This window comes from Rhea pennata, chromosome 20 (assembly GCF_028389875.1).
Source record: "Rhea pennata isolate bPtePen1 chromosome 20, bPtePen1.pri, whole genome shotgun sequence".
In the NCBI taxonomy this organism is placed as follows: Eukaryota; Metazoa; Chordata; class Aves; order Rheiformes; family Rheidae; genus Rhea; species Rhea pennata.
Window position 1 is genome coordinate 4,101,529 of NC_084682.1, and position 25,535 is coordinate 4,127,063.

The window sequence follows — 25,535 nt, forward strand, 5'->3', positions numbered from 1 at the left end:
TCCGGAACCTGGTTCCTTCCCGCGGTTCCTCCCGGGACAGCGCGGGGCAGCGACATCTCGGGGGTCCCCGCTCCGGCTGGGCGCCCAGCGGTGGGCGAGAGGCACGAAACCGGCGGGGCAGCACCGGGGCCGGGGCCCGGGCTTGGCGGCACAAAGCCCCTTTCCAGGTAAAGCTTTTAATTCCCGCCGGCTGCCTAATACCGGGGTGGGGGGGTGGTAACGAGGAAACCTGGCTAAATAATCCTAAGCAGCTTAGCGTCGCCCGGGGCAGAGGGGGCCGGAGCGGCAGCGCGGAGCCCGGCACCCTCCTCCCCCCCGCCGCAGCGAGGTCTGGGCAGCATCAGCTCCGATTACGCTAATTTTATCTGCTCTCGGGGCCTCTCTGAGCCATAGCCGGCGTCCTCAGGGCTGCGGCTGGCCACAGCGGCACGGCCCCGCTTTCCTCCCGCCGCCGCAGCCCTTCGCACCAGCCCAACCTGGCCTTGCTCCCGAAATCGGTGCTGAGAGCTCAGGCTGGGAGTTGCCACTGGAAATGGGGAAGATCTGCTCACCCGTGGGCGGGAGCCGCGAGGAGCCACCACTAGACTCCAGAGTTAACGGGCGCTGCAGCCCAGCCAAGTTTCGCCTGCGGCAATTTCGTGGCCCTGCTAGTCCTGCTCATCCCATTGCGTGGCGGCTCCGGGGGTGGCCGCAGCGCCCGTGGTGGGACGCCGAGCCCGCGGGCAACTCCCAGGCCCCGGATCCCGCGCCCAGCGCCGGCATTATCCGATTAGGACGTTTGTTTAATTCGGGCACGAGCCGCCACCTGCGCCTGAGCCGCACGTTCCCGCGACCCGGCGGCCGGGGAAAAAAAAAATGACGTGTCGTAGGAACACACAAACTATCCGCGCTGATCTCGTTGCACCCGGGAGCTGTAGCTGCCGCTCTGCGCCCCACCGGCGACGGTGCCTCAGCAAAACGTGGTCTCATCCTCCTGCCTCGCCGGAGCCAGCCCGAGGCTTCGGAGAACATCCGCAACCTGGAAACGGGGAGAAAAAACCCACCCCCTCCCCTTTTCATGGCGTTGAGAAGGGCGAGCAGCAGTTACAGAGCCAAAGCTTTATTGGATCCAGTACTAAACACCGCATAAAAGTTGTGAGGGTGGAGAAGAGAACAACAAAAACAACCACGAAAGCAGCGCAAGCCATCGGGGGCGACTTTGCGCTGTCCGTGCTCCTCCTGCCCACCCTGACCCAGCGCGGAAGGCAGTCACCCGGGCCAGGCTCGCGGTGGCATTTTAACCAGGGCTCCCGCCGCGGCCCCCCGCAGCCGCCTGCCGACAGCGCAGCCCGGCTGGGGTAACTCCACGGGGCCAAAACAGAGCGTATGCAAACCAAAATAACGACCCCCCCCACCACCACCCCGGTGTTGGCCCGTTCAGAGACGGGGCTGACGGGTTTAAAAAGCAGCGCCCAGCCCCGCGCCGGGACCCCGGGGCGAACGGGCTCCGCGCGCTCGGCGGCTCCTTCCCAAGCGCCACCCGACGGGCTCGATCCCGTCCTCGAAAGGGTGCAAACGACCCGCAGAGCTGCAGGGACTGCCCAGCACCCTGCCAGAGCGCGCTGGCCGGGAAGCGGCACCCAAGGGAGACGCCCGGGGAGGAAGGCTGGCGCCAACGGGCGCGGATCGCCTTAAAAGCCACGGCTGCAGGCAGAACTTTGGGGAATCCTTCACTCCTTCAGCAGAACGCGGATCAGGCCCGAAGCGCTTCGCCAAAACCCTGCAAACTCCTACTTGCCTAGTGCGAGTTTTTGTTCAGGCCTTCAAAGACTTAGGTGCTCCAGAGATGTCAAGTAATTTGATTTCTTTTTTCTCATCAGGCCTCGGAGGGAAGTTGTGCATCGCAGCAGCGAAGCGGCTGGGTGCACGGCCAACCCGCGGGTGCACCATCAAGTGCTGGGTGCACGGCCAACCCGCGGGTGCACCATCAAGTGCTGGGTGCACGGCCAACCCGCGGGCGCACCGCGGCAGGCAGCCAGGCTCGCTGCGCGCAGCTGAACCACGAGCCCTCGCTCCCACGGGAGACAAGGTGCACACGGGCGGCAGGAGGAGCTGCCGAGCTTGACGAGACAGAGTCATTTAAAAGCTTTTAGCGGCTGCCAGCACGCCGGGGCGGTGGGCGCCCCAGCCGCCCCCCTCCTCACTGGTGCTGCCGGCTTCTCCGGGCGCCTCTTCCCGAGCCCTGGCGTCTCCCGGCCCCCCCGTTTGGGGGGAGCGCGGGGGGAGCAGGGCCGCGGGGCGGCCGGGCGCCGTCTCGGCCTCCGTCAGCAGCGGGGACCGGAGCGGGCGCGCCGCGGGCCTGCAAAACACAGACGGGCGCGTCGGGGAGCGGAGCGGGGCGCAGCGCGGCCACGGAGCCGCCTTCACCTCCCCGGCGCCGCCGGTGTCTTTTTTCTTATTTTTTTTTCCTTATTTTCTTTTTCTTTTTTTTTGCACTCTTCTTTTCTTTTCTTTTTTATTTTTATTTTTTGCACTGCAGAGCTCTGGGAAGAGCCGTGCCTGGCTCTAAGAGGCGCCTAGTGCTAGGGAAAAATTTATTCTCTTACAAAGCAGCTGGTCTGCTCCGCTTCAGCAGAAGCTGCCGCGGGCGCCGCTGCCTGCCCAGGGCAGGCGCGAGCTCCGGGCCTCGGCGGGGGCCTGGCCCCACCACCGCCGTCTCGGTGCCGAAGGTGACCGAGACCCTCACCCAGCGCGACCGCCGCCAGCGGGCTGCGCCCGTCCAGGGCAGCCAAGGGCTTGGCCAAAACCCACCGCGCCGAGAGCCAAAGGTGGGAGCGCTTCACGCCCCGCGAGGAACGGCGATTCCTCACCCGCGTCTGCCTGCTGGTCTGCGTCCTGCGAGGCTTGGGACCTCCCGTCCAGGGGCCTGTCGTCCAGGCTGGAGGAACTGAGCTCCGAATCGCTCTCGCTGTCGCTAGAAACCACTGCGAAAAATACATCGGGCGGGTGGTGGTGGTGGGGGGGGACGAGGGAGAGGAGAGAGACAGTTATTCACAATGTTCATAACACTTACCAAACAGGGTGCCAGATGGAGCCAAATAAAACACGAGCAAACGCTGACTCGACGATCACGCTCTCCCTCTCCAAAAGGCGCCCTACCTGCAGTTCCTCCACAGCTGTTCGCACTTCCTCTCAAACACCATGTGCTTTTACTTTTTTTTTTTTATATATAATATATATAGAGAGAGACAATTTGCAGCTCAGCCGCGCAGGCTCCAGCGGTGCCAGCGCCCGAAGCAGACGGGCGAACCACCAGCGCTGCCCCGCCGGACGTGCCGGGGATCCCAGATCGCAGCCCAGGTCTCGGGGGGCACGGACGTGACGTCCAGGGGCCTGCTGCCCCGCCTCGAGGCCTCTTTCTTCCCGAATCCCGGCCCCTGCAGGGAGGCGCTTCCCGGCGGCGCGGCGAGGGCCCGAGCGCGGGGCTCCGGCACCGCCCGGCCTCCCGGGGCTGCCGCGGCGCCGGCCGCGAGACCCGCTCATCCTTTCTTTGGCCTCACGGATTTGTAAAACGCATCGCTTTAGAACAGCTCCTTCCTCCGTGAATCCTTTAAAAACGCTGGAAGTGAGCGTTTATTTGGAGAAGGCCCCCGTGAATCAGCAGAGGTGACTCCCACCCGCCTCCCCTTCTGCCGCTCAGCAGCGCGAAGGGGTCCAGCACGGGAGGAGAAGGATGTTAACGACACGCGGGCACTCGCGCCGCAGGAACAGCCCTGCCGGCTCGCCTTCCCTCTGCTGCCAGTAAAAGCGCGTTTTACCCAATGCACCAACACTTCCCTTTAAGGTAATTTTTCTCCCCAGACTCCCAGACCTTCTGCTGGCACCTTCCAGAGCCCAGAAGTCATAAATCCGGTGTTCCAGCAGCGGCTGCTGTATCAGTAAGAGCGGCTGGACAGCTGTACTTTCAGCGGACGTAACAGATTCATCCCTCTCCAGCTCCAGCTGACTGAAAAAGCTCGTAAAAAGGAATTCGCTGAGCTCGAATTTGCAGGAAAAGCAAAACTCCTACGGGGCTGGGTGAGGGCACCGAGGCCCCACGCGAGGACGGCTTCGGCGCTGCCCAAAACCTCCGGAGAAGCCACCGGGGACCCCGCCACGGTGCCGCCGGGAACGTTCCCATGGCAACGGCTCAGGAAAAAAAAAAAAAAAAAAAAAAAAAACATGAGGAGGAAAACCGCAGGCGGCGGCGAACCCCACCCGCACGAGCGGCCGGCGGCGGGGCGCCCTTCGCCCGCGAGCGCGGGGCGCCCGGCCGACCCGTTCGCCTGCCCGGGCCGCGTCCCCGCGGCGCGCTCCTCGGAGGGAGGCTCGGTCGCCCGCCGTCGATCCGGTCGGCCTCGAGCCGCACAAGTCACGGCGGGGCGGGAGCGCGGCCGCGGCCCCGAGCCCCCTCCTCGCCGAAAGGCCGCTTCCCGCCGCGGCGCCGGGCAGGGAGCGCGGGGAGTCCCGCCGACCCGCGGCGGCAGCGATCCCGGGCGCCACGCGCGATCCCACGGCCTGCTTCACTCAAGGTCTCTACCTCGAAGAGCGGCGGCGCGAGCGCTGGAGCTCCTCAGCCTTCCGGCCTCCCCCGGCTCCGGCCTCAGCCCCGCGCGGGGCCCAGTCGATCCCCAGCTGCTTCTCCGAGACGCGCCTGAAGGCCAGCGCGGCCCCGCGCCCTCCGCGCCGCGGAGCTCAGCCCAGCTCCGGGCCCCAGGAGCGAGCTCGCCCTCCTCGTCCCACCCACGCCAGCTCCCTCCGCAGTCCCAGCAGAACGGCGGGGCCCGCAGGGAGCAGAAGGCGGCCGGGGGGGGACGGGACGGGACGGGACGGACACACTGAAGGACAGAGCCCTGCAGGACCAGGGCTAGCCCAGGCTCCACCAACGCACGCTCAAGCCGGGGCGGCACGCGGAAGACGCACCGTCCACGCGGAGACCCCGCGCCCGGTCAGCACGCCTCCAAGAGCGCGCGTCCCCGCGAGCCACGGCAGAGGCCCCCTCCATCCCGCCGCCGGCCCGCCGGCTCCCCGGGCGAGGAGCAGACAACCAACCTTGGCGCCGGGCCCAGGTGAAGGAACGGCTGCTCCCAACGCCGTCCGCCGCCGGCGCGGCGGCCTCGCTTTGCCAAGGCTGCGAGTGCCGCTCGCTGGGTTTGCTGGCGCTCTTCGGCGGCGCGATGTACTTGGGCAGCGCTTTGTAGAACCAGGCGCCAGACCTCTTCCAAACCTGTTGGAGACAAGGACACCACCACCACCACCACCACCTCAGGTCGGGGCTCCTCCCGCGGCCGGCACAGGTCTACGGGGCGTCGAGCCGGGCCGCCTCCCCCGCTCCGCCGTCCCCCCGCCGCCCGCAGCGAGCGGCAGGCACAGCTGGAAGGAGGGGGAGAGGGCGATGGCGCGAGCGCGCTTGAAAACCCCCGAGCAAGGAGAACCCCACTCCAATGACCCAAAGCCGCAGCACCAAACGAACCGAGCGCTCTGCGCTGGAACATCTCCTGGGAGGACACCTCTGCTCGCCAGCTCAGCTTTAACGCAGCTTGTGATGAAGGAGCGCTGTTAAGTATATTTAATACGGAGCCTGCCGTGAGCCGGAGGAAGGGGAGAGGATGGCAGCTCAGACAAAGAGAAATATTCTCTGAAAACACAATTTCTTTGTGCCTTCCAGGAGCGTAACAAGGAGTTAATGAGACAGCCAGGGCAAAAATAAGTTAATATAGTAAAAATACAATGGAGTAGTAGAAATGTTGCACTTCTGCTCAGAGTGAAGGAGCTCATACGTGTTTCTATTCCAAGTACTTCTATTCCAAGCTATAGCCACGTTTTAGCTGTAGCGTCGCCAGGATGCGACGGGCGCAAGTGCAGATATCCCCAATCACAGTAAGAATTTTGCAACCTGGGTTTTAGCTACAGGGCTTAATCAGGGGGCAGTGACAACCCCTGGCACCAGCCCAGAGCTGCTCTTAGAGAGGCACAAGGGAGGAAGAGGATCGCCCCCGTCTCCATCTCACTGCTACATCGCTCAGCCCGTCGCCCGGTTCATCGTCCAGAGCCACCAGCATACGCAGCTGGGCAAAAGCACGGCGCGCTCCCGGCTCCTCCGGCGCGCAGGCGAGCGGCCGAGCAGCCGCCCAGCTCGGTCGAGGCACGAGCCGACGCGGCTCCCTCCGTCCCGCCGGCTCGCAGGCGAGCACGGCGCAGCGCCCGGCACAGACGCGGCCGGCGGAAGGGCCTCCGGCACCGCGGGGCTCGCGGCGCCGTCCCCGCGCCGCGGCAGGCCGGCTTCCCCGCCAGAACCACTGGGGTCGCGGCGAGCTCTCGTTACAGCCACCGCTCTCCGAACAGACCTTGCAGCATCTGTAATTTAATTTGAAGCACTGAAGAGACCTATTATCTTCAGGCGCGCTCCAATTCAGGCACACCATAAAACCAATCAGACACAGCAAGGAGGGCTGCAAGGAAAGGCTGGTCGCCCTCAGGTTTCTGCCGCTACCACAAAGCGAGCTCAGCTATGGAAAGAGTTAAATGATGCAGTAATACTGGTATAAAATTGATTCTGTGCATACATATTCTCTTTAAACTGGTGCTTCTAATAGAGTTTGGTCTAATTACAGCAGTACTGAAATTTGTTTCGAGATCAGCTCTGCAATAGCTGCAGCAAGGTGCTCTCGCGTATAACAGCTCAGTGCATCTGCTCCCCGCCGGGCCAGCAGCGTGCGGCATCTGGAACGACCCGCGGTCCTCGCTGCGCTCTGCACGCGAGCGCGCGGGTTGGGTTTAGCGTCCGCGCGGCAAGGCGGATCGATGCTGCTGAGGCCAGCTTCGCTGATCGCAGGGGCGGCCCAGCAGCAAAGTTCTTACCAGATTTTAAATTAACGAAAGAAACCCAAAGCAATGCTTGGAAATTAGAGCTCCGGTTTATCAGCGGGAGCTTTGCTCCCACCAGACCAGGGTGAAATCCTGCCCCGCCAGCCGCCCGCGCGGAGCGGACCGGCGCGAGGGACAGCAAGCCGCTTCCAGGCACCCGCGACAACCCGCTTCTAAATAACATTCATCCTCCTGAGAGAGGGGAGCAAACGCGCGCGTGTGCCTTCGCCCAAAGCCAGATACGAGAACGCCCGCGGGGCATCAGCTCGCTCCCGGCCCTTCTGCCCGCCCCAGCAGCCCCGTGGGGCAGGACGCCGGGGAGAAGAGCGGCTTTAGCAACAGACTCCTCCGGTTATCGCTCCAGACCGGCTGAACGGCCACAGCCACGGCAAGTCCAGAGAGCTCAATGCAATTTCACAAGCCCGATAATATTCCCATTAAAGCTGCATCAAGCCATCATTATAACCGCAGGATGAGACCGTATGCAGACGGCCAGAAGCAGATGTGTCCTGTTATCCAGCGCGCTCGGGTGCAGCCTGCGAGCGGGACCGAACGGCCCTGCTGAGGAAGGAGCTGCTGCTCAAACCTCTCCCCCCTCTCTGCCCCCTTTTCCGAGCACGCAGATGCTGAAACGAGCTCCTGAAGAGCGCAAACGCGAGGGCTCGCGGCGCAGGGACGGGAGCCCCGGCAGCGCCCGCAGGAGCTGCCCCCGGCCAGCCGGGACCCCCGGAGGACGACGCTCGGGGGGGCTCTTCTCGGTGCAGCCGCCCCGCCGCGGGTCGGGCCCCGGCTCCCAGCGGAGGGGAAGGGGCCGCCGCGGACCCCCGCCGCAGACCCCCGCCGCCAGGCAGGAGGGGCGAGCGCCCTTCCGCTTCGCTCTTTGCATTCATCCGCCTTTTCCATAACACAGAGATTTCCAATCACATTATTTACAGCAATCTGTTGTCAGCTCCCACATTCAGCACTTGAGGATGAAGAAAATTAAAAGGCAGCGAAATTGCTGTTCAGAGCTTTGTTTCCGGAATAGCAAAATCCATTGCACCTCTGACCCCAGCGCCTCTCAAGCTGCAGTGGCTGCCAGCCTGCAGCGATTTACCATTCCCCTCTTAATCAGGCCTCTTTTTTTCCCGTGGCTCTATTCTAGAGGACACTATTTTGAGTCTAACCACTTGCTATCCCCCTCCAAAAATCATATGGTAGGCTATTGATGAGCGCTTTGAATTGCAAACAGGTGCACATCACTTCAGCTCAATCCAGAGTCACCCAAAATAAACGCCCCCCTCCATCCGCACGGTGCTTTGCCAGGAAACCATCGCGCCAGGCGGGAGCAACCCTGGGCCGCGCTGGTTTGCAGCGTTCGACACGGTGCGAGCACATACGTGAAAAGGGAAGCCCTGCAGGCACAGGGGGAGGAGACAAAGTGATTTTTCCAGAGCAGCAATCATCTTCCCTTGCATGGTTTATTGTGATAAACCAAGAAATGCAGCTGGCCATGAAAACGCTGTTTAGCGGAAGAGAAGAAATTAAAGGGAAAATGGAGCAGAGGAGGCAAATAAAAACTTCAGCAGGTCCCTGATAGCTAACACTCTCTTTGGTATTTCACAGGGTTTATAAAAAGCTATCTCCCCCCAACCTGCTTAAACTGTTTTCATTATCGCTACAGTTTTGGATGTGTCAATTCAAATGTAAATGTGCATGAACGCTTCCAAGAGGATTTTAATTACGATGATAGCATCGCTAATTATGGATATAAAAAATACATATATAAAGTGGTAATTCAGGAAGGTGCTTTGCAAAACCTGCCGGTATCAGTCAAAACAAGCCCGTGCAGAGTTAAACGGCCGCGCAGGGATTTGACAAAACGCAGCAGCTCGGCGCAGGAGGTGATGGGCAGTTTTCAGCCACAGGCAATTCGCTCACGGCGGGCACCACGCGCTCTGCCGGCAGCTCCGCTCCTCCGACCTCGCTGCAGCGAGCCCGCCCGTGCCCCGCTTGGCCGGGGGGCTCGCTCGCTTTCCGCCCCGCGCCGCCGCGGGCTGCCGAGCGAGCGGCCCGGCTCACCGCAGACCCCGGGCCAGCGGGTGCTGCAGTCAGGCACCGGCCTCCCCGGTCGTGCCGGGGGACCCCGCACACGTGCACGGAGAGGCCTGCCCTAGGCAGGATGAGCCCACCCACCCTCCACGGTCGGACTCCAGAAGGGCAAGGAAGAGAGAAAGCAAGAAACGAAGCCAGAGAAGGAAATACAGCACGTGGGGAGTGAGGGAAGAAGAAAGGGAGCTTCTTGCCCCCCAAAGCAAACGTGACTTGACTGAATTTGCCCCTACCCTGGCTTGCCTGGACAGTAAAACATGGTCTGTACTTGCATTAACTCCACCAGCCTGAGAAGATGCTGCAAAGTAAAATGTGCACAAAATCCTGGAAGAATAAAAGGTTATTTCTTCTTTTTCTTCCAGAGATGCTTCTGTAAACAGCCAGGACAAGCGGTATCTGCAGTCAGGCCAGCGCTGGCCTAACGCAGGTCAGCTCTGCTTCAGTCCGGGCAGGAGAGACGCACTTACGGTGCAGGGGCATCGGGCAGCCCCGGGGAACATTGCCAGGGGGCTGCCGTGCCCCCGGCCGCACAGCACGTCCCTGCCCGGGCCCCTCGGGCAGCTCGGGGCCCCTCGCCCGGGACGCAAGCGGCGGGCAGAATCCATTAATCACCTCCGCTCTCCAGAAATAAGACGCTGTCAGAGCAACTTGTTCCTCATTGCTATGCAGCGCAGCCTTCCCGGCGGAGGTTTTCAAGGAAACAGAAAGCAAAGAGCACTTCTGAGTGGCTGAGACTGGAATTTCCAGAGGGATCTGTAGGAAGCAGGTATTCGACTCCCACTGAAAAATCGATGTAAACAGCAGCTCGTCACCTCGGCCTTCGCTTTAACCTAGGGATACTCACGACTTAACGATAGCTGGTGCCAGCGCAGGTTCTGCCTACGCAGTAGAAGGGGGAAGATGACTGCAACGCGCCGCTGAACTTTCGCTAGCTTAAACCGAGCCTGCAGGTAGGAACAGCAGCAAGGGAGACGCCGAGCTGAAAGCTCCAGCCCGTACGAGCTCCGCCGCCGGCTCTGGCTGCTAGCCGGCCGCTAGCCCAGCCCCACCGTCCTGGCTTTAGCACCTGGCGGGCCACGCGGTGCACGGCAGAGGCTGACGGGGACAACCAGTCCCGGGCTCCCGTCCCGGCCAGGCGACGCTCGTCCGCCCCAGCCAACAGCAGTCAGTGGGTGCAGGCTCCCGCGCGACCTGCCCTTCCCGCTCCAGCGCCTGCCGGTCTCGCGTTGACGGGGCTCACGGGAACATCACGCCCAACGAGGGCTCAGAAATCCGCAGACTGGCGTCAAAGCGCTCCCGCGGACGGGATCACCCAGCCCGGCAACGTCCGCTCGCACCGCTCCTCCCGCCGCGTCCCGTCTCGTCGCGCCAGGCAAGGCCGCGCTAATTACACCGCGCTAATTACCGCCCGCCTCCGCCAAACGCCCGCTCGCTAGAGCGGGCCGAGTCCCAGGGCCGCAGCCCCGCGAGCCGGGGGCTTGGCCAGAGCTCTGTGGCCTGGCACGAGCCAACTTGAAGCACATGCTTGGCCGGCACGTGCTAGCAGAGGCCGCGTCCCGCCACGCCGCGCAGCGGGAACGGGCAGGAGGAAGGGCCGAACTGGCTCGTTACTGCATCCCACGACCCACGGTGCCCACGTGGGATGCTGAAGCTCCCTGTCCCGGACCCCAGCAGATGAGATGGGGCCAATACCCACTCTCCGGGCAGGGGTTTTGAGGGTCATCAACAGAAGAAAGAGTATCTGATCCCATCGAGCAGACATCCATCTGCACTTGCTGAAGGCAGATATCCCCTCCAGCAAAGAGCGTGGCCAAATGGGTTTGCTCCAGAGCAGATGGCAGCACAAGACAGATCCAGACCACAGAAACAGACGGCAACGCGGAACTGGTCGTGAACGCAAGCCCTGCAAAGAAACTGAGCTATTTTGCGCAAGCTCTGTAAACATGACGACACCTGAACCAGCTTTGGGGGCTGCACTAGTACCAGCCGTTGGCCTGGGGCCCAGAAGTCCCGTTTCTTTCTTACACAGAGTCTAATGGCAGATCTGATCAAAGCCAAAAGCAAGGACTCACTTTCCAGGCATTTGACCTGAAGTTTAGGACCGGGAGAGAAGATGAGGCTATTTTTCAGTTAGTCTAAGAAGGAAGCTTCTATCCATTTTCATCAGAGAAGCATTTTGGCCAGATTTCAGGTTTCACAGAGGGAGAGAGCTCTGAAGGTTACTGCACCCTCGTACGCTGGCCACACATAACACTTACTGGACAGGTTAATGTTCTTCTCTGTCTAGTGACCACGGCTCCTCATTATTTTTATAAGAAATTGGAGGAAAAAAAAAAGGCAATTACAAAGCAAATACTGCAGCAAAGAGAAAAAAACACAAAGAACAGAAAAAACAGATGAAGTCAATTTAATTCCACCCCCATTGCTCTGCACAACCCAGAGAATATCTTGACCTGCCTCACTCTCTATTCTGGGACCTCCATTTGGAATTCAAAACATCTGGATGACTCAGCACAGTGAACTATCAGCAATACCCAGGGTGCTGGGGTACTCCTGCTGCCCTAGCGACGCTGCTGCTCAGAAATTAAAAGCAGAGACGCGCAGCATCCATGGATTCCTCATCTTACCTTGGACATGAACTTTCCAAGTACCTGCACACAGACAATCCCCTCTTATTTAAAACCTGAGCAATGCTAAATTTCCACAACTACTATAAAAATCTTACCATCTCAAACACCTGCAGAAATGCTCTGGCTACGGTTAAAAACACACTTGAATGGATCTAGCAGAGCACCAGGTTCCAGGGCTGGCTGCAGTGGTCAGAAATAGCTGCTGCGCTGGAATGATGCTTAGGGACCCCCAAGCAAAAGTCCAACAGAAGTTGATGGAACAAGTGCAAATCTCCCTGTAATCACTGAGCAGCTGCACTGACTTCACTGCACAGCGGCGAGCCCTGAAGTTGGTGGATGCTGGCTGGCAGACGAGAATTGGGGCAGGCTATGACTTTTTTGCGATGTAAAGTCAAGGATGAAGGATATAAAAATTCAGAGACTTGTGCTGGAAGCCTCACGCACCGTTACAGGATTTGAGGGGGACGAGGCAGACTTAAAAGCTGCAGTGCTAGTTATTTTTAGAGGGACAAATACTGCAGCTATGCTACAGCTTCCCCCAGCTGCATTAAGGCACACGCGGCAGCCGAGCGCGTTTGCCCCGGAGCCGGGACGGCGCAGCGGCAAACCGTAATAGCCTCTTCACGGCCGCAGCCGGAGAAGCCCCACGGCACAGAAAGCAGCGCGGGCTGCAGCCCGGTGGGTTTCTTCCCCCACCGCAAACCGAAGCCGTTGCCACTACGTGCATTCCCGGAGGCTGCCTGGCCTCGGGCCGAGCCTCCCAAGCCCCGTCCGGAGCTCCAGCCCGCTGCCCGGGCACCGGGACGAGCCCGCCCGCACCCGGCACCGCCTCCCGGCAGGTCGGCGTGCCCGCCGGGCCTCGTCTCCCCGCAGGCGCGCTTTACCTCTCTCTGCTCGCTGCAGATCTTGCACAACCAAAGCGGACGTTTCTGGCTTCCAACAGTTTCTATTCCACATTTGGTGCAAACTTTCTGAAACAAGGAGAGAGGAAAAAAGAAGGGGGGGGGGTGTTAGCACCTATATTCCTCACAGCCGTACAGCCCTTGGCAGAGAGGGGGCTGACAAGCACCTGACCCAACAGCTTTGTCTCGCTTTCCTTAAAAGCCTAAACAGGGCACAGTTCTCTTATTTACCCTGGAGAACTGCTAATCCCAAGAAGCTGCTTCTGGTCTACAGAGATGCAAGACAAATGCAAACCTACCGCGGAGTCCCTGACTCCAGGCTGAGACGAGAGCCAGACAGGGCAAATCAAACCACTAAACCAACAGGAACAGTTCCAGAGCATTTTTATTATTTCCCACGCTCAGCCAAGTGTAAAACGAACACTGGTTTGTTATAGCTCAAAACCCAAACTGAAGCAAACATCAAAAACTGTATTAGTGGGTTTTTAATTACTCCATGTTTGTGCAAGACTGGAAACCCTCCCTTCTCTTTCTTCACGTACATAGTCTTAGATCCCATGGCTTCGCCTTAATTTCAGCAAGCACTTGGCAGCTATTGATTCGTGGCTGCTCGGCCATGCCTGCTTGCGCAGCTCCTCAGCACGGCGCCGCGGGGCACCTCTCGCCGCACAAGGGCACCGTCCTTCCTCCGCTGGCATTACGAGCCATTTACAACCCAAATCGCTCAATAACGAAGCTGACGTGTATCAGGCTTGGCTTACAGCTCAAATGAGAAATTGGATGAATTCTTTGATCCTCACAGAGCAAAAGCCGCTCACAAGAGGGCCCTGGAGAGCAAAACCTTGCTCGGCGAGACGAGCGAATTTAATCTCCCCAGCTAAGGCTTCCCACGCGCCCTGCTCGGCCGCTCCTCCGCCAAGCCAGGCGGCCTGTCCGCAGGGACGAACGTCTCCGTGGGGCACTCAGCCCCCGGAGGAGGCGAGCGGCAGAACGACGGTGCCCGAAGCTTTGCCCTCGGCGTGCGAGCAAACTTAACACGTCCAACTATTTTGCTCGGTGCGACCCAGAGGCAGGACTCTCGGCTCAGCCGCCAGCTCAACACGCAGCTTTTGCCAAGGCTCAGCTCAGCGTCCGTGCCCAGGGGGCTGTTTAACAGTGTTTCAGCTCGGGCTGGGATGCCCGCAGCTTTTTTACGAAGGGTAGACAGCACGGCCACACCGTCCCCTCCCAGCTCACCAGCCGCCGCACGGCGGCATCGCTGCCAAAGTCATCAGCCAGGCTTCAGGACGCCCCTCCAGTCCCTCCTCGGAGGCAGCACCGGCAGCGAGGTCGGGACTTTCCTCCATCTCTGTTCCCATCCTCGCTGTTTCTCTCCCAGAGAAACAAGGAGCGACCTATTCGGTTTGGCACACCAGTACCCAACGCGGCGCTGCCCAAGCCAACAGGAACCGCAGGTGCCAAAGGCGGATGTCTCCTCCCCTCCCACCTACCCCAAATTCTCAGGGGCAGGCTGCCGACTCCGCCATACGAACCCTCAAAGATTTCCATCCCCACGTGGGCATAGCACATTCCAACGCTCCCTCTAGTGGAAGTTTCCAAGAGATTTTATTCCTAGCCATAAATTTTGAAAGCTCAGTATATAACACAGGGCTTTCTTCCTCCTCTTCTCTGCAGATTAGCTGGAAAAATGAGCATCCCCCACAACCTCTCAGAAGACGACATAAAAATTAAGGACACTAAATGCAATGCTGTTCCTCATTAAATACAAGAAAAAGCATTTTCCTCTCCTACTTATATTTCACCTTTCATACGCAATGCTGATACCCTCTGCATGATAAATTGCACATTATGCTTTGTCTAACTGCTGCTACTGTTAACTGATCTGTATTTTCATACATCTGTCTTCCATAATGCATTTATTTCTAAGATAATAAAACTAATATTAAAAATATTCTTCATTTTGATTTATAAATGCTAAAACAGAAAGTGGCACTTAGAAAATCCATCTGACTACAAGAGCTATAGAACCTCTATTCTACAGAAAAAACTTACTGAAGGTAAGTTCACAGCTACATTTCAGATGCATCATTACAACAATTCTTGTTACTGACCTAAATGGGCTACAACGACTTTCCAATCAGACAGTAATATAGCAATGCTAGGAAGAAAAATATGAGCTTTAAAAATCCATAATTCCCTGCAAGTCATTGCTTACTGCACACAATACTGCACGAGTGATGAATACCCCGGGAGGAGAGGGAACGAGCTTGAAGTAACAGCCCCCTCCACGTGCGCCCTGCTGCGGGCTCACTGTTCCCTCAGCTCACGCTGTAACACGGAAAAGTCCTGCGGGACAAGCCCGGGGCGCCCAGCCAGCCTTGCCCGGAGCTTGCACGGAGCGGAAAAGTGCAGCCAGGCTGAGAGCAGCTGCAAAAGGCACACTGGAAAGCAGGACCTCACCTTAAATCAACTTGCGTTTGTATCTTCCTGAACTGCCCCACGGACTCCAGGCAAAAAGGGAATAACCACAACCCCCCCCCCTTTTCCTCGGCGGTTTGCTGACCGCAGCCCCCCAGGAGCGCTGGGCTCGCGCAGCCTCGCTCGCTAAGGGGGCTCCTGCCTGCCGCCGCGAGGAGCCGGAGCGGGGGAAGCTCTGCTCCGGCTTCTGCCTCCTCATTAGCGCCCAGGGCTCGTAAGGCGGAGGTTGGAAAGTGCTGCAGCAACGTGACCCTCTGCACTAGCTGGCTTTGGGCGAGGTGAGAGCAGAAACACCAGGGGAAGAGGGCAGGAACGCAGCACATCCTGTTATTCCGCGTGCTTGGAACGCAGGAAGCGGCCAGCGGGCTCCTGTCGGCAGCCAGCCCCTTACTCCCCCCAGGTGCCTGCGCCCGGAGCCCGCGCGTCCGAGGGAGCCGTGCCGCAGCTCCCATTTAAACCAGACTTACTTCCCAGTACCTTACTGCCGCCTCCTTCGCTACCCCTTCCTCGGAGCGCCGGCCGAGGACCCTGGTGCTCAGAAGTTTGCATTTACCTCCCCAGCTCCTGCTGGGAGCAGCAGATCACAGGCTCTGCCAACGGTCAGTGCCAGCGCAAAACGCCCTCCACCATGACCTCCACGGGGACCAGCACAGCTGCAGGGGCCCCAGCTCACACCAGTCCCCCCCCCCCCCGAGGGCACCAGCTGGGGGGTCAGTGCTGTCCTGGGGGCTCATCTCCCTAGTGATGGGGCGGGTGGCACGGGCCAGCGTCTCTTTGGCTCTGGTCCCCACCAGGGCCAGAGTCAGCACAGGCTGCTCCCTTCCACCCGAGCACCAGGCAGAAACGCTCCGGGCACCCACCAGGCCCCCCGGCCTCTCCCCAGGCACCACGCCGAGGCAAAGCCGCTTACAAACAGACACATCTCCCCAGGGAACGAGGACAGGCTTCAAGTGTGGGGAAAACAGCCTCCCGGCAGAAGGAGGGTAAGGTGGTTGCCTTGGAGATCATCATCTCCACAGCAATACGGGTTAACGCTTGCCTGCCCGAGTCCACCGAACGCAGGTAGCACAACCACCTCCCTGCAAACCGCTGCTCCAACTCCGACAGCGGCACGCAGTCCTGCCAGCGACAGACTCGGAGAGAGGCACCAAAGCACAGGCTAATTTAGGTATCAGGGTTGGAAACCTTACACTGGTTTGGGGCTTGAAGATGGGCTCGAGCCTTTTTTCCTCCAAAGACCCATGCTGTTGAAAGATCTAAGGACAGACCGTGCAGTAGCAGCACAGAGCACAGCTCCTTTGCTGAGCTGCCTCTGATGACCATACCGTTCTGCCCCGTCCCCCATCCCCAAGCCCAGGGTGGTCAGTCAGCACCAGGATCTTTCACCCCCTCTAACTGCAGTTCAGGCTCGGGAATAAACTCCTTAGTCCTGGGGAATGGGGTACCCGGGCTGCGAGAGAGAACTTGAGAGTATGGTAGCACAACCCCGGGCACGCGGAGCTACGGTAAGCCAAGACTACAGAGCCATCTGAGAGCCCTGGTGGCCTTCCCTAGACAGACCTGCTATCAGGAACGGGCAGGAACCGGCAAACCTACCTTTCTGCAGTCCTGGCAGAAGACGGACGTGCTCCCCAGCAGCCCGAGCAGCTCGCCGCAGAGCAAGCACTGGGAGAGCCCGTTGCCCATCGCGTTCTTTCTCATGTTCTCCAGCCGCTCCACCAGGCGCCTGCAAGGCGACGGGGCAGAGCTCAGATCACAGCAGTCACCTCGGAAATTGAAGCGCACGATATTGTGGCAACCGCACTGCTCTGGGAAGAGGCACGCCACGATCCGGGCTCCAGACTCAGCCTATCATTGCTGCTTCTGCGCAGGTTTGGGCACCTTGCTAGGACCATAGCTACTTCCACTTCAGCCTCTACACCCAGTGTCTTCTATCAGCCGGCTGTTGGCCTTCAGGGGACCCCAGCCCATCTACAGATGCTCACCAAGCCTGGAACCACCAGCTCAGGAACCCGACAGACCTGGCTCAGCTAGTGGGCGCAGGGCAGACAGTTTGCAAGAAGGGCTTGGTCCCAGCACCCTTCGGGAGCTCAGCGTCACCTGGGCTGCACAGCCTCAGCGCCGTGATTTCCTGGCCACGGAACCACAGAAGCATCCAGGGCTCAGGCCAGGGAAAGCGAGACAGCAGCAGGAAAGAGCAGAGCCGTCAGCGCCACGACGCCCAGCTCTGTTCACACCCTTCCCCTGAACACAGCCCTGCAGGAACACGACTCGCCAACATCTCGGTAGAAGCAGGAGGGCCAGAGTGAAGCCGCCAGACCCAAACGAGCCCGGCACATCCCAGGAACACCAGTAACTGCTCTCCGCTTCGCTCAGCAGCCTGCTTGGAAAACAAGCGGCACATATGTGTGCACAACGCCCGCGGCAGCAGGACTACGGAAGGGAAAGAAGGAAAGAGGAGCAATTAGGATGCAGGATGCGGAGAGCACGCAGAGCGAGGCTGCTGCCACGAGCTCACTGCCTGGCGAGTCTCAGACGGGAGGGTAACGGCCAGGCCGTTTATCAACGGCAGGCACCAGCCGCCGTCCACGCGGCCCCGCCGTCCACGCGGCCCCATCCTCGGTTCTCGTTAGCGCTAACGCTCCATCAACCAAGCCCCGCACGGAGAGGGAGGCCAGGTCCGTCTGAAAGAGGGACCGCCCGCGGTGGCGAGGTCAGGCAGCGCAGCCAGGCGTTGCTGCGTTCACGATCCTTGACTTGAGCGCGCGAGAGCACGCAGAAGCTCACAGCAGCGTTTCAGAGAGGGCTCAAGCGCAAGGCGGCAGCTCTCCGCAGCTGCATCAACAACCGCGCAGGAGCGATCAGCCCCTCGGGGTCACCGGCCGCTCCCGGGGGCCGGATCCTCCCGCGGACCACGCGAGCGCTCCCGCCAGCTCCCGCCGGCCGGCACCGCGCAGCGACGGAGGTCAGCACAGGAGAAGCAAGCCGGGTCTGCCGAGCCCGGGCCGGGAGCCACCGGGGCTTCCTGCTCGGCAGACCCGAAGCGCGGCTGGAAAACGGGGCAGGACCGCCCAGCCGCCCGGCTTTGAAGGCCGGCGGCACTGGACTGCCACTGCCGCAGCTGAGCCCAGCGCTCCAGCAGGGCTGAAAGCAAACGAAAACCAGCAAAAAGGAGGAGGAAGATGCCCATAAATTCAATAATCCAAGCTAACAAGCCCCTTCCAGAGAAGTCAGCCAACTAGAACACGAACTCATTCACTACTCCAGGCAAAATCCCAGGGGGCTGCTGCGGACAAGGGAAAAAGCTGGCCGCGCTGCCGGGAGCGGGCTCCGAGCCGTGCCCTCCAACGAGCAGCCGGTGCAGCTGCACAGCTCGGCGCCTTCCCGAGGCTCTTCCAGAGCTGCTGGGGCAGCTGCCTTAGCACAGGCTGCGTTTTCCAGGCACTGGGCTGGTGGCCGTAACTCCAGCGAGCCCCAAGGCTCGAAGAAGATGTGGCAAAGGCTTGAGCCATGGGGAGAAAGAGAAACCCCGTCCTTCCCAGCTCTCATCACCTCCAAACGAGCAGCACAGGAGGGGTAAAAGACGTGACCTAAGGGAAGCCCTGGCTGATGGCGCCCGAGCTCAGGCAGCCCGGAGAGCTGGCCTCCGCCTGCACTGACCTTTCCTTCTGGGGGAAGGGGACAAGCGAACGTGACCGTACCCGATGCGCTGCTGCTCGATGATGTCCAATTTCTCCGCCTTGCGGATGACTTCCAGAATGACCTCAAGTTCCTGCGGGCTCAGAGCCTGCATCTTCCTCTGCTTCTCGGTCTGGAACGTGTGCACCGACCAGCCGGTCTGGAGCCTGCAGGGATCGCGATGGACGGAGGAGTCCAGCTGCGAGAGGAGAGCGCAGGACCCCCGGCCGCGCGCGCGGGCCGCTCCGCACGCGCCAGCCCGCCTCCAGAGGAGCCTGCTGCCCGGCCGGGGCCCAGAGCAGGAGTCTCCTCGCACTCTCCCAGCGGCGCCGAGCGCTGGCGACTCTCTCCCTGCCATTTGATTTGCCTTTCTGGTCCCATTTGTGTTTTACCGCCCCGTACCCTCGCTCTTGTTTGACTCTGCCCTGCAGAGGGGAGGGATCGGTGGGAGCACGTGAGTAAGAGAAAAAAAAATACACAGTTGCATCTAGGGCGAGGATATCTTGGGGGTATCCTTGCAAAGACGGGCGCCCATGCGAGATGCTGCAAGCGCCAGCAGCAGGCTCCAGAACCGAGCAGCTACCTGCACCCTCCTCCCCCTGCCCTTTACCTTCGAGTGGCAGCAATTTAATTTTGGTGGGGGGAAAAAAAATGACAAGTTCCTGCCACAAAAGGGCGCCGACAGCTGGGGAACGGCATCGCGGGGCGCCGCGGAGGGGTTTGCTCCAACTCACTTGGCGCGCAGGGCCAGCTGCCGGTCGTTGGGGCAGACCCACTGGCCGGTGCCGCTGCCGAAGATGGTGTCGGCCATGGCGCCGGGGCAGAGCTCGCACCTGGAAGGAGCGCGGGCAGCGTCGGCGCGGCGGCACGGCGCCCGTCGCCCGGGGTCGCGTGCCGCAGAGGTCTCTCCTCCGCACCCAGCAATAGAGACAAACCGTCACCCTTGCAAAATATAAGCCAGCAAATGCCTTCAAACACTGCATTAAGACAAGTCTGGAAGTTCAGATTTTCATGGCACTCTGGAAAAAACCCACACTCTTCCCCAGCGCTGTCGCAATTTTTCATTTCAAGTGAGCGAAAAGCGTTGTTTATGAAAACAATCCCTGCCCCATCCCTAACGGGGCAGCCCGGACAGGGAAAGCCCTTCCGACGGGCACGGAGCAGCCACGGCTGCCGGCTTTCACCCCTTAACGGGGCAGCAAACAGAAACCCGCACAACAGGCGGCACGAATAGTGGCAGGTCATTAAAACTGCCTCCGTAACAGCCCGATATTTATAACCGCAGCCCACAGTACCGCTTTGAGTAGCGTTTGAGGTCTCTGATGTTTAAGACAGCAGCTCTTTTAGCAGAGCTGCTGTGGCTCGTGCGCAGCAGAGCCACGCCGACGAGTCCCCGCGTTCAACAGCAGTTTTGCCACGAGCAGATCAGCAAAGGCAGCAAGGGCCAACTGCAGGGCAGTTTTTTGAGGAAAGGCATCCCCAGAAGCACCTCCACAGCTAGGCAGTCCTGGCTCCTACCAGCAGCTCCGATGAAGGGAAGGCGCCAAGGATCAGAAGCAGCCAAACGACTTCAGCGAAGGCAAAACCGGCCTCGACGTACCGAGCTTTCCTCCAGCTGGATTCCCTCTCCGGCAGGGTAAGCGTCTCATGAGCCCTGATGCATAAATTTGCAGGCATTAGTGCTTACCTTTCCCAAAAGGGACACTCGCTAGCTCTAAAACCGCACCTGCTGGGCAGAGATAACGTGTTTGAAGCAGTTTGGCAAGCGCAAATCAGATACAATACCGAGCGGGTTACATCACCCGCCAACCGTGCCGTAATCCCCAAGGAAACGCACGTTCTCGTCCCAACCCTCAGCACCCTTACGGCGCGCCCGCGCCGCTCGCTACCCACCGCCGACCCGCGGGTCGCGAAGCTACGCCTTCACCTAGAGCGGCCAACGTGGGATTTTGCAGAGGTTTTCCAAGCCTGCGGCGAGCTGCTCCAGGGTTACAGGCAGGCATAACCCCCCCCCCCCGCGAACGCACGCGTTGAACGGCTCCTCCAGCGTGCCCCGCGCACGCCTGCGCAGCCCGCGGGACCGGCGTCCACGCGCAACCAGCCCCGGCCCCGCGGGATGCTCAGCAGAAACCCCCGGGCAGAGAGGGCCCCGGGGCCGGGCAGAGCAGCGCAGCTCGCTCGCCAGCAGGAACGTTTACGGGAGCGTTTTCTTCCAGCAGCGCTGAGCATCTGCTGCTCCCTCTGAATTAATCCGGCACTGCAGGTGGCTTTGCAGCCCTGCCTCTGAAGAAAAGCAAAGCCCAGCGTGGTTTGACACGAGCGTCTCACAGGAGGCTGGAGAACATGAGAAAGAACGCGATGGGCAACGGGCTCTCCCAGTGCTTGCTCTGCGGCGAGCTGCTCGGGCTGCTGGGGAGCACGTCCGTCCTCTGCCAGGACTGCAGGACTGCGAGGAATTATCAGCAAGCTCTTTTCTTACTGATGCTCTACAGCTTGCTTTAAAAACCTTCCACCCGTCTGCCCCTTTGCTACGATGGAGGAGGGCCGTCACACGAAACTCAACCTCACGAAGTCCGAGCCCACCCGACCGCACGAGGCGCAGAGACGCCGAGGCTTTTCGGTTTTCCTCGCCAGAACAACAGCTTGGACAGAGCTTACCTCTCATACCGGAACGGACACAGCGGACCAAACCAAAGGCGAGCACGGGACCTGCTATCTGATGAGCCCCGAAAGCAGATGCTTAACGAGCACAGTGAGGATCCAGCAACGCTTCTCCAGAACAGCCCCCAGTGACTCCTGGGCCAGGCGCTCCCTGGACCAGGCTGCAGCTCTGTATTTAACACCCTTAACATTTTTCCATCCCAAACTTATCTACTTGGTTTTTGAGCTCACATACGGTTTTAGCATCATCTTAATATACCGAGTCCCTTCTGTATTGCCCCATTTCAAACGCATTTTTTTACCTTGACTACGTCAAAAGCGTAGGGTCTTGCCTGCAGACGCTCTGACATTGAGATAGTCACTGCTGCAGAAAACACGTCCTCGCGGCAGCAAAAGCAGAGCCTGTGCAAGGCCTCCTGCAGCGGGGCTGATTACAGGTGCCCACGAAGCGTGAAATCCCCGGGGCCCTGCGGACACCCCGCACGGGCCCAGGAGCGGCTCTCTGCTCAGCCATCGTTTGCCTGATTATTTCAGCGAAGCAGCTCACGTCTATGTAAATTTGTTTTTATAGGGAATTAATTAGGCTTTTTTTTTTAAAAAAAAAAAAAAACAGTTCATTTAAAAAGTAAAAATTAAACAGCTGGCCAGAGCCAAGCTCCTGATTCCCAGGCTGAGCGGTGCCAGTGTAATTAACTCGCCCGCTTCCCAGCGGACTCCCCGCTCGCGTCGGGCACCTTTCTGGCCCATTTTTCCTCTTAGCCACTGCTCCCTCAAAGACACGGCGTAATTGCTCTCTGCTCCGCACACCAGACCCTGTTATCCTGGGAAACCTTGGCAACTAAGTGAATGTTTGCTCCTGTTGCTATGACAGAGGATAAATGACTCGCGGCGAGAGATAACGTTAACGGAGGCGCTGCCTCCCCGCTCCTACCCGACGCTCGTCGCGCGGCGGGGGACGAGTGCCAGCGATCGCAGAAGGTTATTTCTTGCGGATGCAAGCCTCCCTCTCAGGTTTTACAGATCCTGGGGCTGCAGCCGAGCTTCAAAGCGCAGGACTGTTTCTAAACAAGCCTCAGAGGCTGCGGGAGCGCGACAGGAGACCTGCGCTTTGCTTCCAAGATGAGGCCACGTCGCGGGGAAGGGAGCAGACCCGTAAGAGCTGGAGGGCCACGCGATACAAGCGGTTGGACGCGCTCCGACATGACTGACATCTCCATGGCCTGGGCCAGCACAGACGGAGAAAACACGGTGCCCCAAAAAGCACCACGAAGCCCGGGCAAGCTTTTAAGGATCCCGTGAGACCTTCTCCGAGTCTGTCCCACCGCGAAGGCTTGGCCTGAGCGGCACCACAAACCTGAAACGTTCGCTCACGTTAACTCAGAGGCTCAAGCTCCTGCAAACTCTCCCCTCCCGCTACCAGCAGCGTTAGCTCCGCTCTCCCACGCGCGAACACCCGCTGCGCAGCTTGGCCGCGGCCCCCTCCGACTCCATATGGAAAAGCCCGCAGGACCGGCGCTCCTCGTAGCGACGGCAGCAGCTCGGGCTCACGGGGAAGGAGCTGGGGCAGTCCCTGCAGCGTACTCACCGATCACAGCGCGAGCACCAGCCGCCGCGGCCCTGCGGCGCTCTGCAGCAGGGAGACGAGCGCCAGCGCGGCACGCAGCGGAGCGGCCGCGCTCAGAGCCAGGCGTTCGGGTCTGGTCGGCCCCGTTCGAGGTGAACTCAGCCCGGCCTCAGCACGCAGAGGTCTCGTAAGGACAAGCTGCAACAGGAGCAAGCGGGGTGAGGTTCGGGTGGGAGCCACAGAAGGTTCCCGGGTGCTCGAGCTGCTTCCCAACCCTAGCAAAAATGGCAAGAAACTTTACTGCTCTTAAGATGGAGCTGGTTAAAGAGATTATAAAACCCAGTGCCCTGGAGGTCCCTGCCAGGCCTGTAAGTGGGAAGATAAAATCAGCTCTACAGAAAACCTGACATATGGTATCAACCATCCTGCACTCGTGAGACGCACTCATTAGTGCAGCTACTTGATGCACAGTAAGCTACGAAGAACTAGATTTTTCCCAACCAAAGCAGTCTTCTGGCTCCCCAGCACCCGGCAGTGCCGGGGAGGAGAGCCAGCCCGCTCCCAGCTGCCGAGGTGCACCCTTATTCATCAGCCCTTGGCCCTGGCTCCCTCTGATCCCTCGCCAGGCAGGTGCGCGGGGCGGAGTGAATAATTCATGACTGCAGCAGACTCGGATTCTGGGGCAGGTTGATCTGGCGTAGGCTTCGGAGAAGGCAATTAGCATCTAAATGGCCAATTAGAGAGACTCATTTCGCTATTCTGATATGCTAAAAAAGCCCAGGAGGCCTCACGTGTGGCAGGAGGTTGGCGCAGCCGAGCCGGCGCCTCCCGAGAAGCTTAGAAAGAACCGGCCGGAACAGCGACGGACAGAGACGAATCCCTCGTCGGAGGGGAAAAAAAACCCGACGCGCCGGGCGGGCAGCGCCGGAGGCAGCGTGCGGGGCCGCCCCGTGGGCGGGCTGCCGGGGCCGCGGGGCCCCGCGGAAGCAAAGCCGGCGGCTCGGCGCCCCTCGACGGCGCGGCGAGCGGCACACGCGTGGGCCCGGCGGCACGTCCAGGCCCGCGGCGCCGGGCGTTTTGGGGCTGAACACGCTGCTTCCAACCCCCCCCCCACCCAAAAAAAAAAAAACAAAAAAAAAAAACAAAAAAAAAAACAAAAACACAGAACTCTCGCTGGTGTTAACTGCACGAGGGGAAAAGTCCCCCGCGGGGCGCTGCCGCCTCCCCCCCGCCCTTCCCGGCTCACCGCCGCCGCGCAGCGCCCGCCCCGGCGATCGCGGAAACGCCGCGCACCTGCGCCGCGCCGCCGAGCGGCCCCGCCCCCCGCCGGCCCCGCCCCCCGCCGGCCCCGCCCACCCCGCGCGGCCCCGCCCACCCCGAGCCGGCGCCCCCCGCGGGCCGAGCACCCCCTGGCGGCGCCCGCGCGGCGGCCGCGAAAGCCCGGAGCGGAGCGGAGCGGAGCGGAGCGGAGCGGAACCTCCCGTCCCGGCGCCGCTCGCCGCACGCGGCCGCGCTATGGGGCGTGAAACGGGACCTCCCCCCCCGACACCCGGCAAAAATACACGCGCGCACACGGAGACACCTCGGCGACGGCGCGAGCAGGCAAACGAGCGCACGCCCCAGGCAGAAACCGCCTCCGGGCAGAAACCGCATCCCCAGCAAAAACAAGAATGAAATCAAATACCCGCCCCCAGCCAAAAGAACCTGCGCCTCCACCCCAGCAAAAAGAGCCAACACTGCCTGCAAAAATCACCTCCAAGGAAGAACACCCCCAGCAAAAAAAGGAACACAAGCACTCTCCCCCCAAGAAAAAAAGAAAAACCCACCTCAGAAAAAAAAGGAAAAACCCAGTAGAAATATCCGCAGAAACGCACGCAGAGTGAAACCGCCCGCCTCCTGCAAAAACATGTCCCCCCCGCGCAGCAAACGCACCGGGGGCCCCGGCTGCAGCGCCCGCGGGGCCGGCCCCGAGCTGCCTCCGCAGACGCGGCCCCGAGAGCCGCGGTGGGGGGAGGCACCGCGGCGGGGGGGAAGGCCCGGGGGGCGGTGGGGTGGGAGGGGGCCCGTGCCAGGCCCCGCTCCCCGGGCCGAGCCGGCTGCTCCCCCCGCCGACGGCACCGGGCGGCGCTGGCGCGGCCGCCCGACGGGGGCGAGTCCCGCGTTTTCCCACGTTATCTGAAAGTTTCTAGAAACCTTACTGCGAAAATCACCTCGCTCTCTGCGTCAACGGATCGCAGCTTAAAAATATAAACCCAGCGGCCAGGAACGGGGCCCGGGGAGCACGGGAGCCGGGGTTACGTTAGGCAGTCAGATAAACGTACGCTTCCCACTTAAAAAACAAGATTTTAGATCGTTACAGCTTGGGCTTCTCATTTTGGGGCGAGCGCAAGGCAGGGCAGGCCTCGGCGCGGCCCCTCTGCTCCGGGCACTGCCGGGGGAGCTCGGGGGCACGCGGAAACGCGCGAGGTTTTAGCACCGGCCCGCGGCCTGGGCGAGCTAACGCAGCACCGAGCTGTTAGCGTCGCGGAAAAGCTCCTAACAAGCTGCGTAGCTCAGTGCTGCTCACTCCGCCGCTTTACGGCTGCGCAGAGAACGGGACACCAGCGTTTAAAAAGCAGCAAACAAACCAGACAGAACCTTTACTTA

At 60.5% G+C, this 25,535-nt stretch overlaps 1 protein-coding gene across 8 annotated transcripts; it reads right to left on the minus strand.

Annotated features, from left to right (window-relative positions):
* Window positions 1–1,083: 1,083 nt before the first annotated feature.
* On the minus strand, window positions 1,084–24,878 carry RPH3AL (rabphilin 3A like (without C2 domains)). Of its 8 annotated transcripts, none has more exons than XM_062592206.1 (9): window positions 24,716–24,878; window positions 22,911–23,087; window positions 20,183–20,318; window positions 19,399–19,606; window positions 18,688–18,831; window positions 16,583–16,712; window positions 12,491–12,577; window positions 5,071–5,245; window positions 1,084–2,963 (listed from the first exon to the last, which is right to left on the minus strand). In XM_062592206.1, the coding sequence occupies exons 4-9, from the start codon at window positions 19,473–19,475 to the stop codon at window positions 2,722–2,724; spliced, it is 855 nt and encodes a 284-aa protein (XP_062448190.1). In that variant the 5' UTR covers window positions 19,476–19,606; window positions 20,183–20,318; window positions 22,911–23,087; window positions 24,716–24,878; the 3' UTR covers window positions 1,084–2,721. The 8 variants fall into 8 exon arrangements, with proteins under 8 accessions (XP_062448190.1, XP_062448195.1, XP_062448189.1 ...); XM_062592211.1 differs by lacking the exon at window positions 24,716–24,878 and adding an exon at window positions 24,183–24,200; XM_062592205.1 differs by lacking the exon at window positions 24,716–24,878 and adding an exon at window positions 24,136–24,189.
* Between the last annotated feature and the right edge of the window lie 657 nt (window positions 24,879–25,535).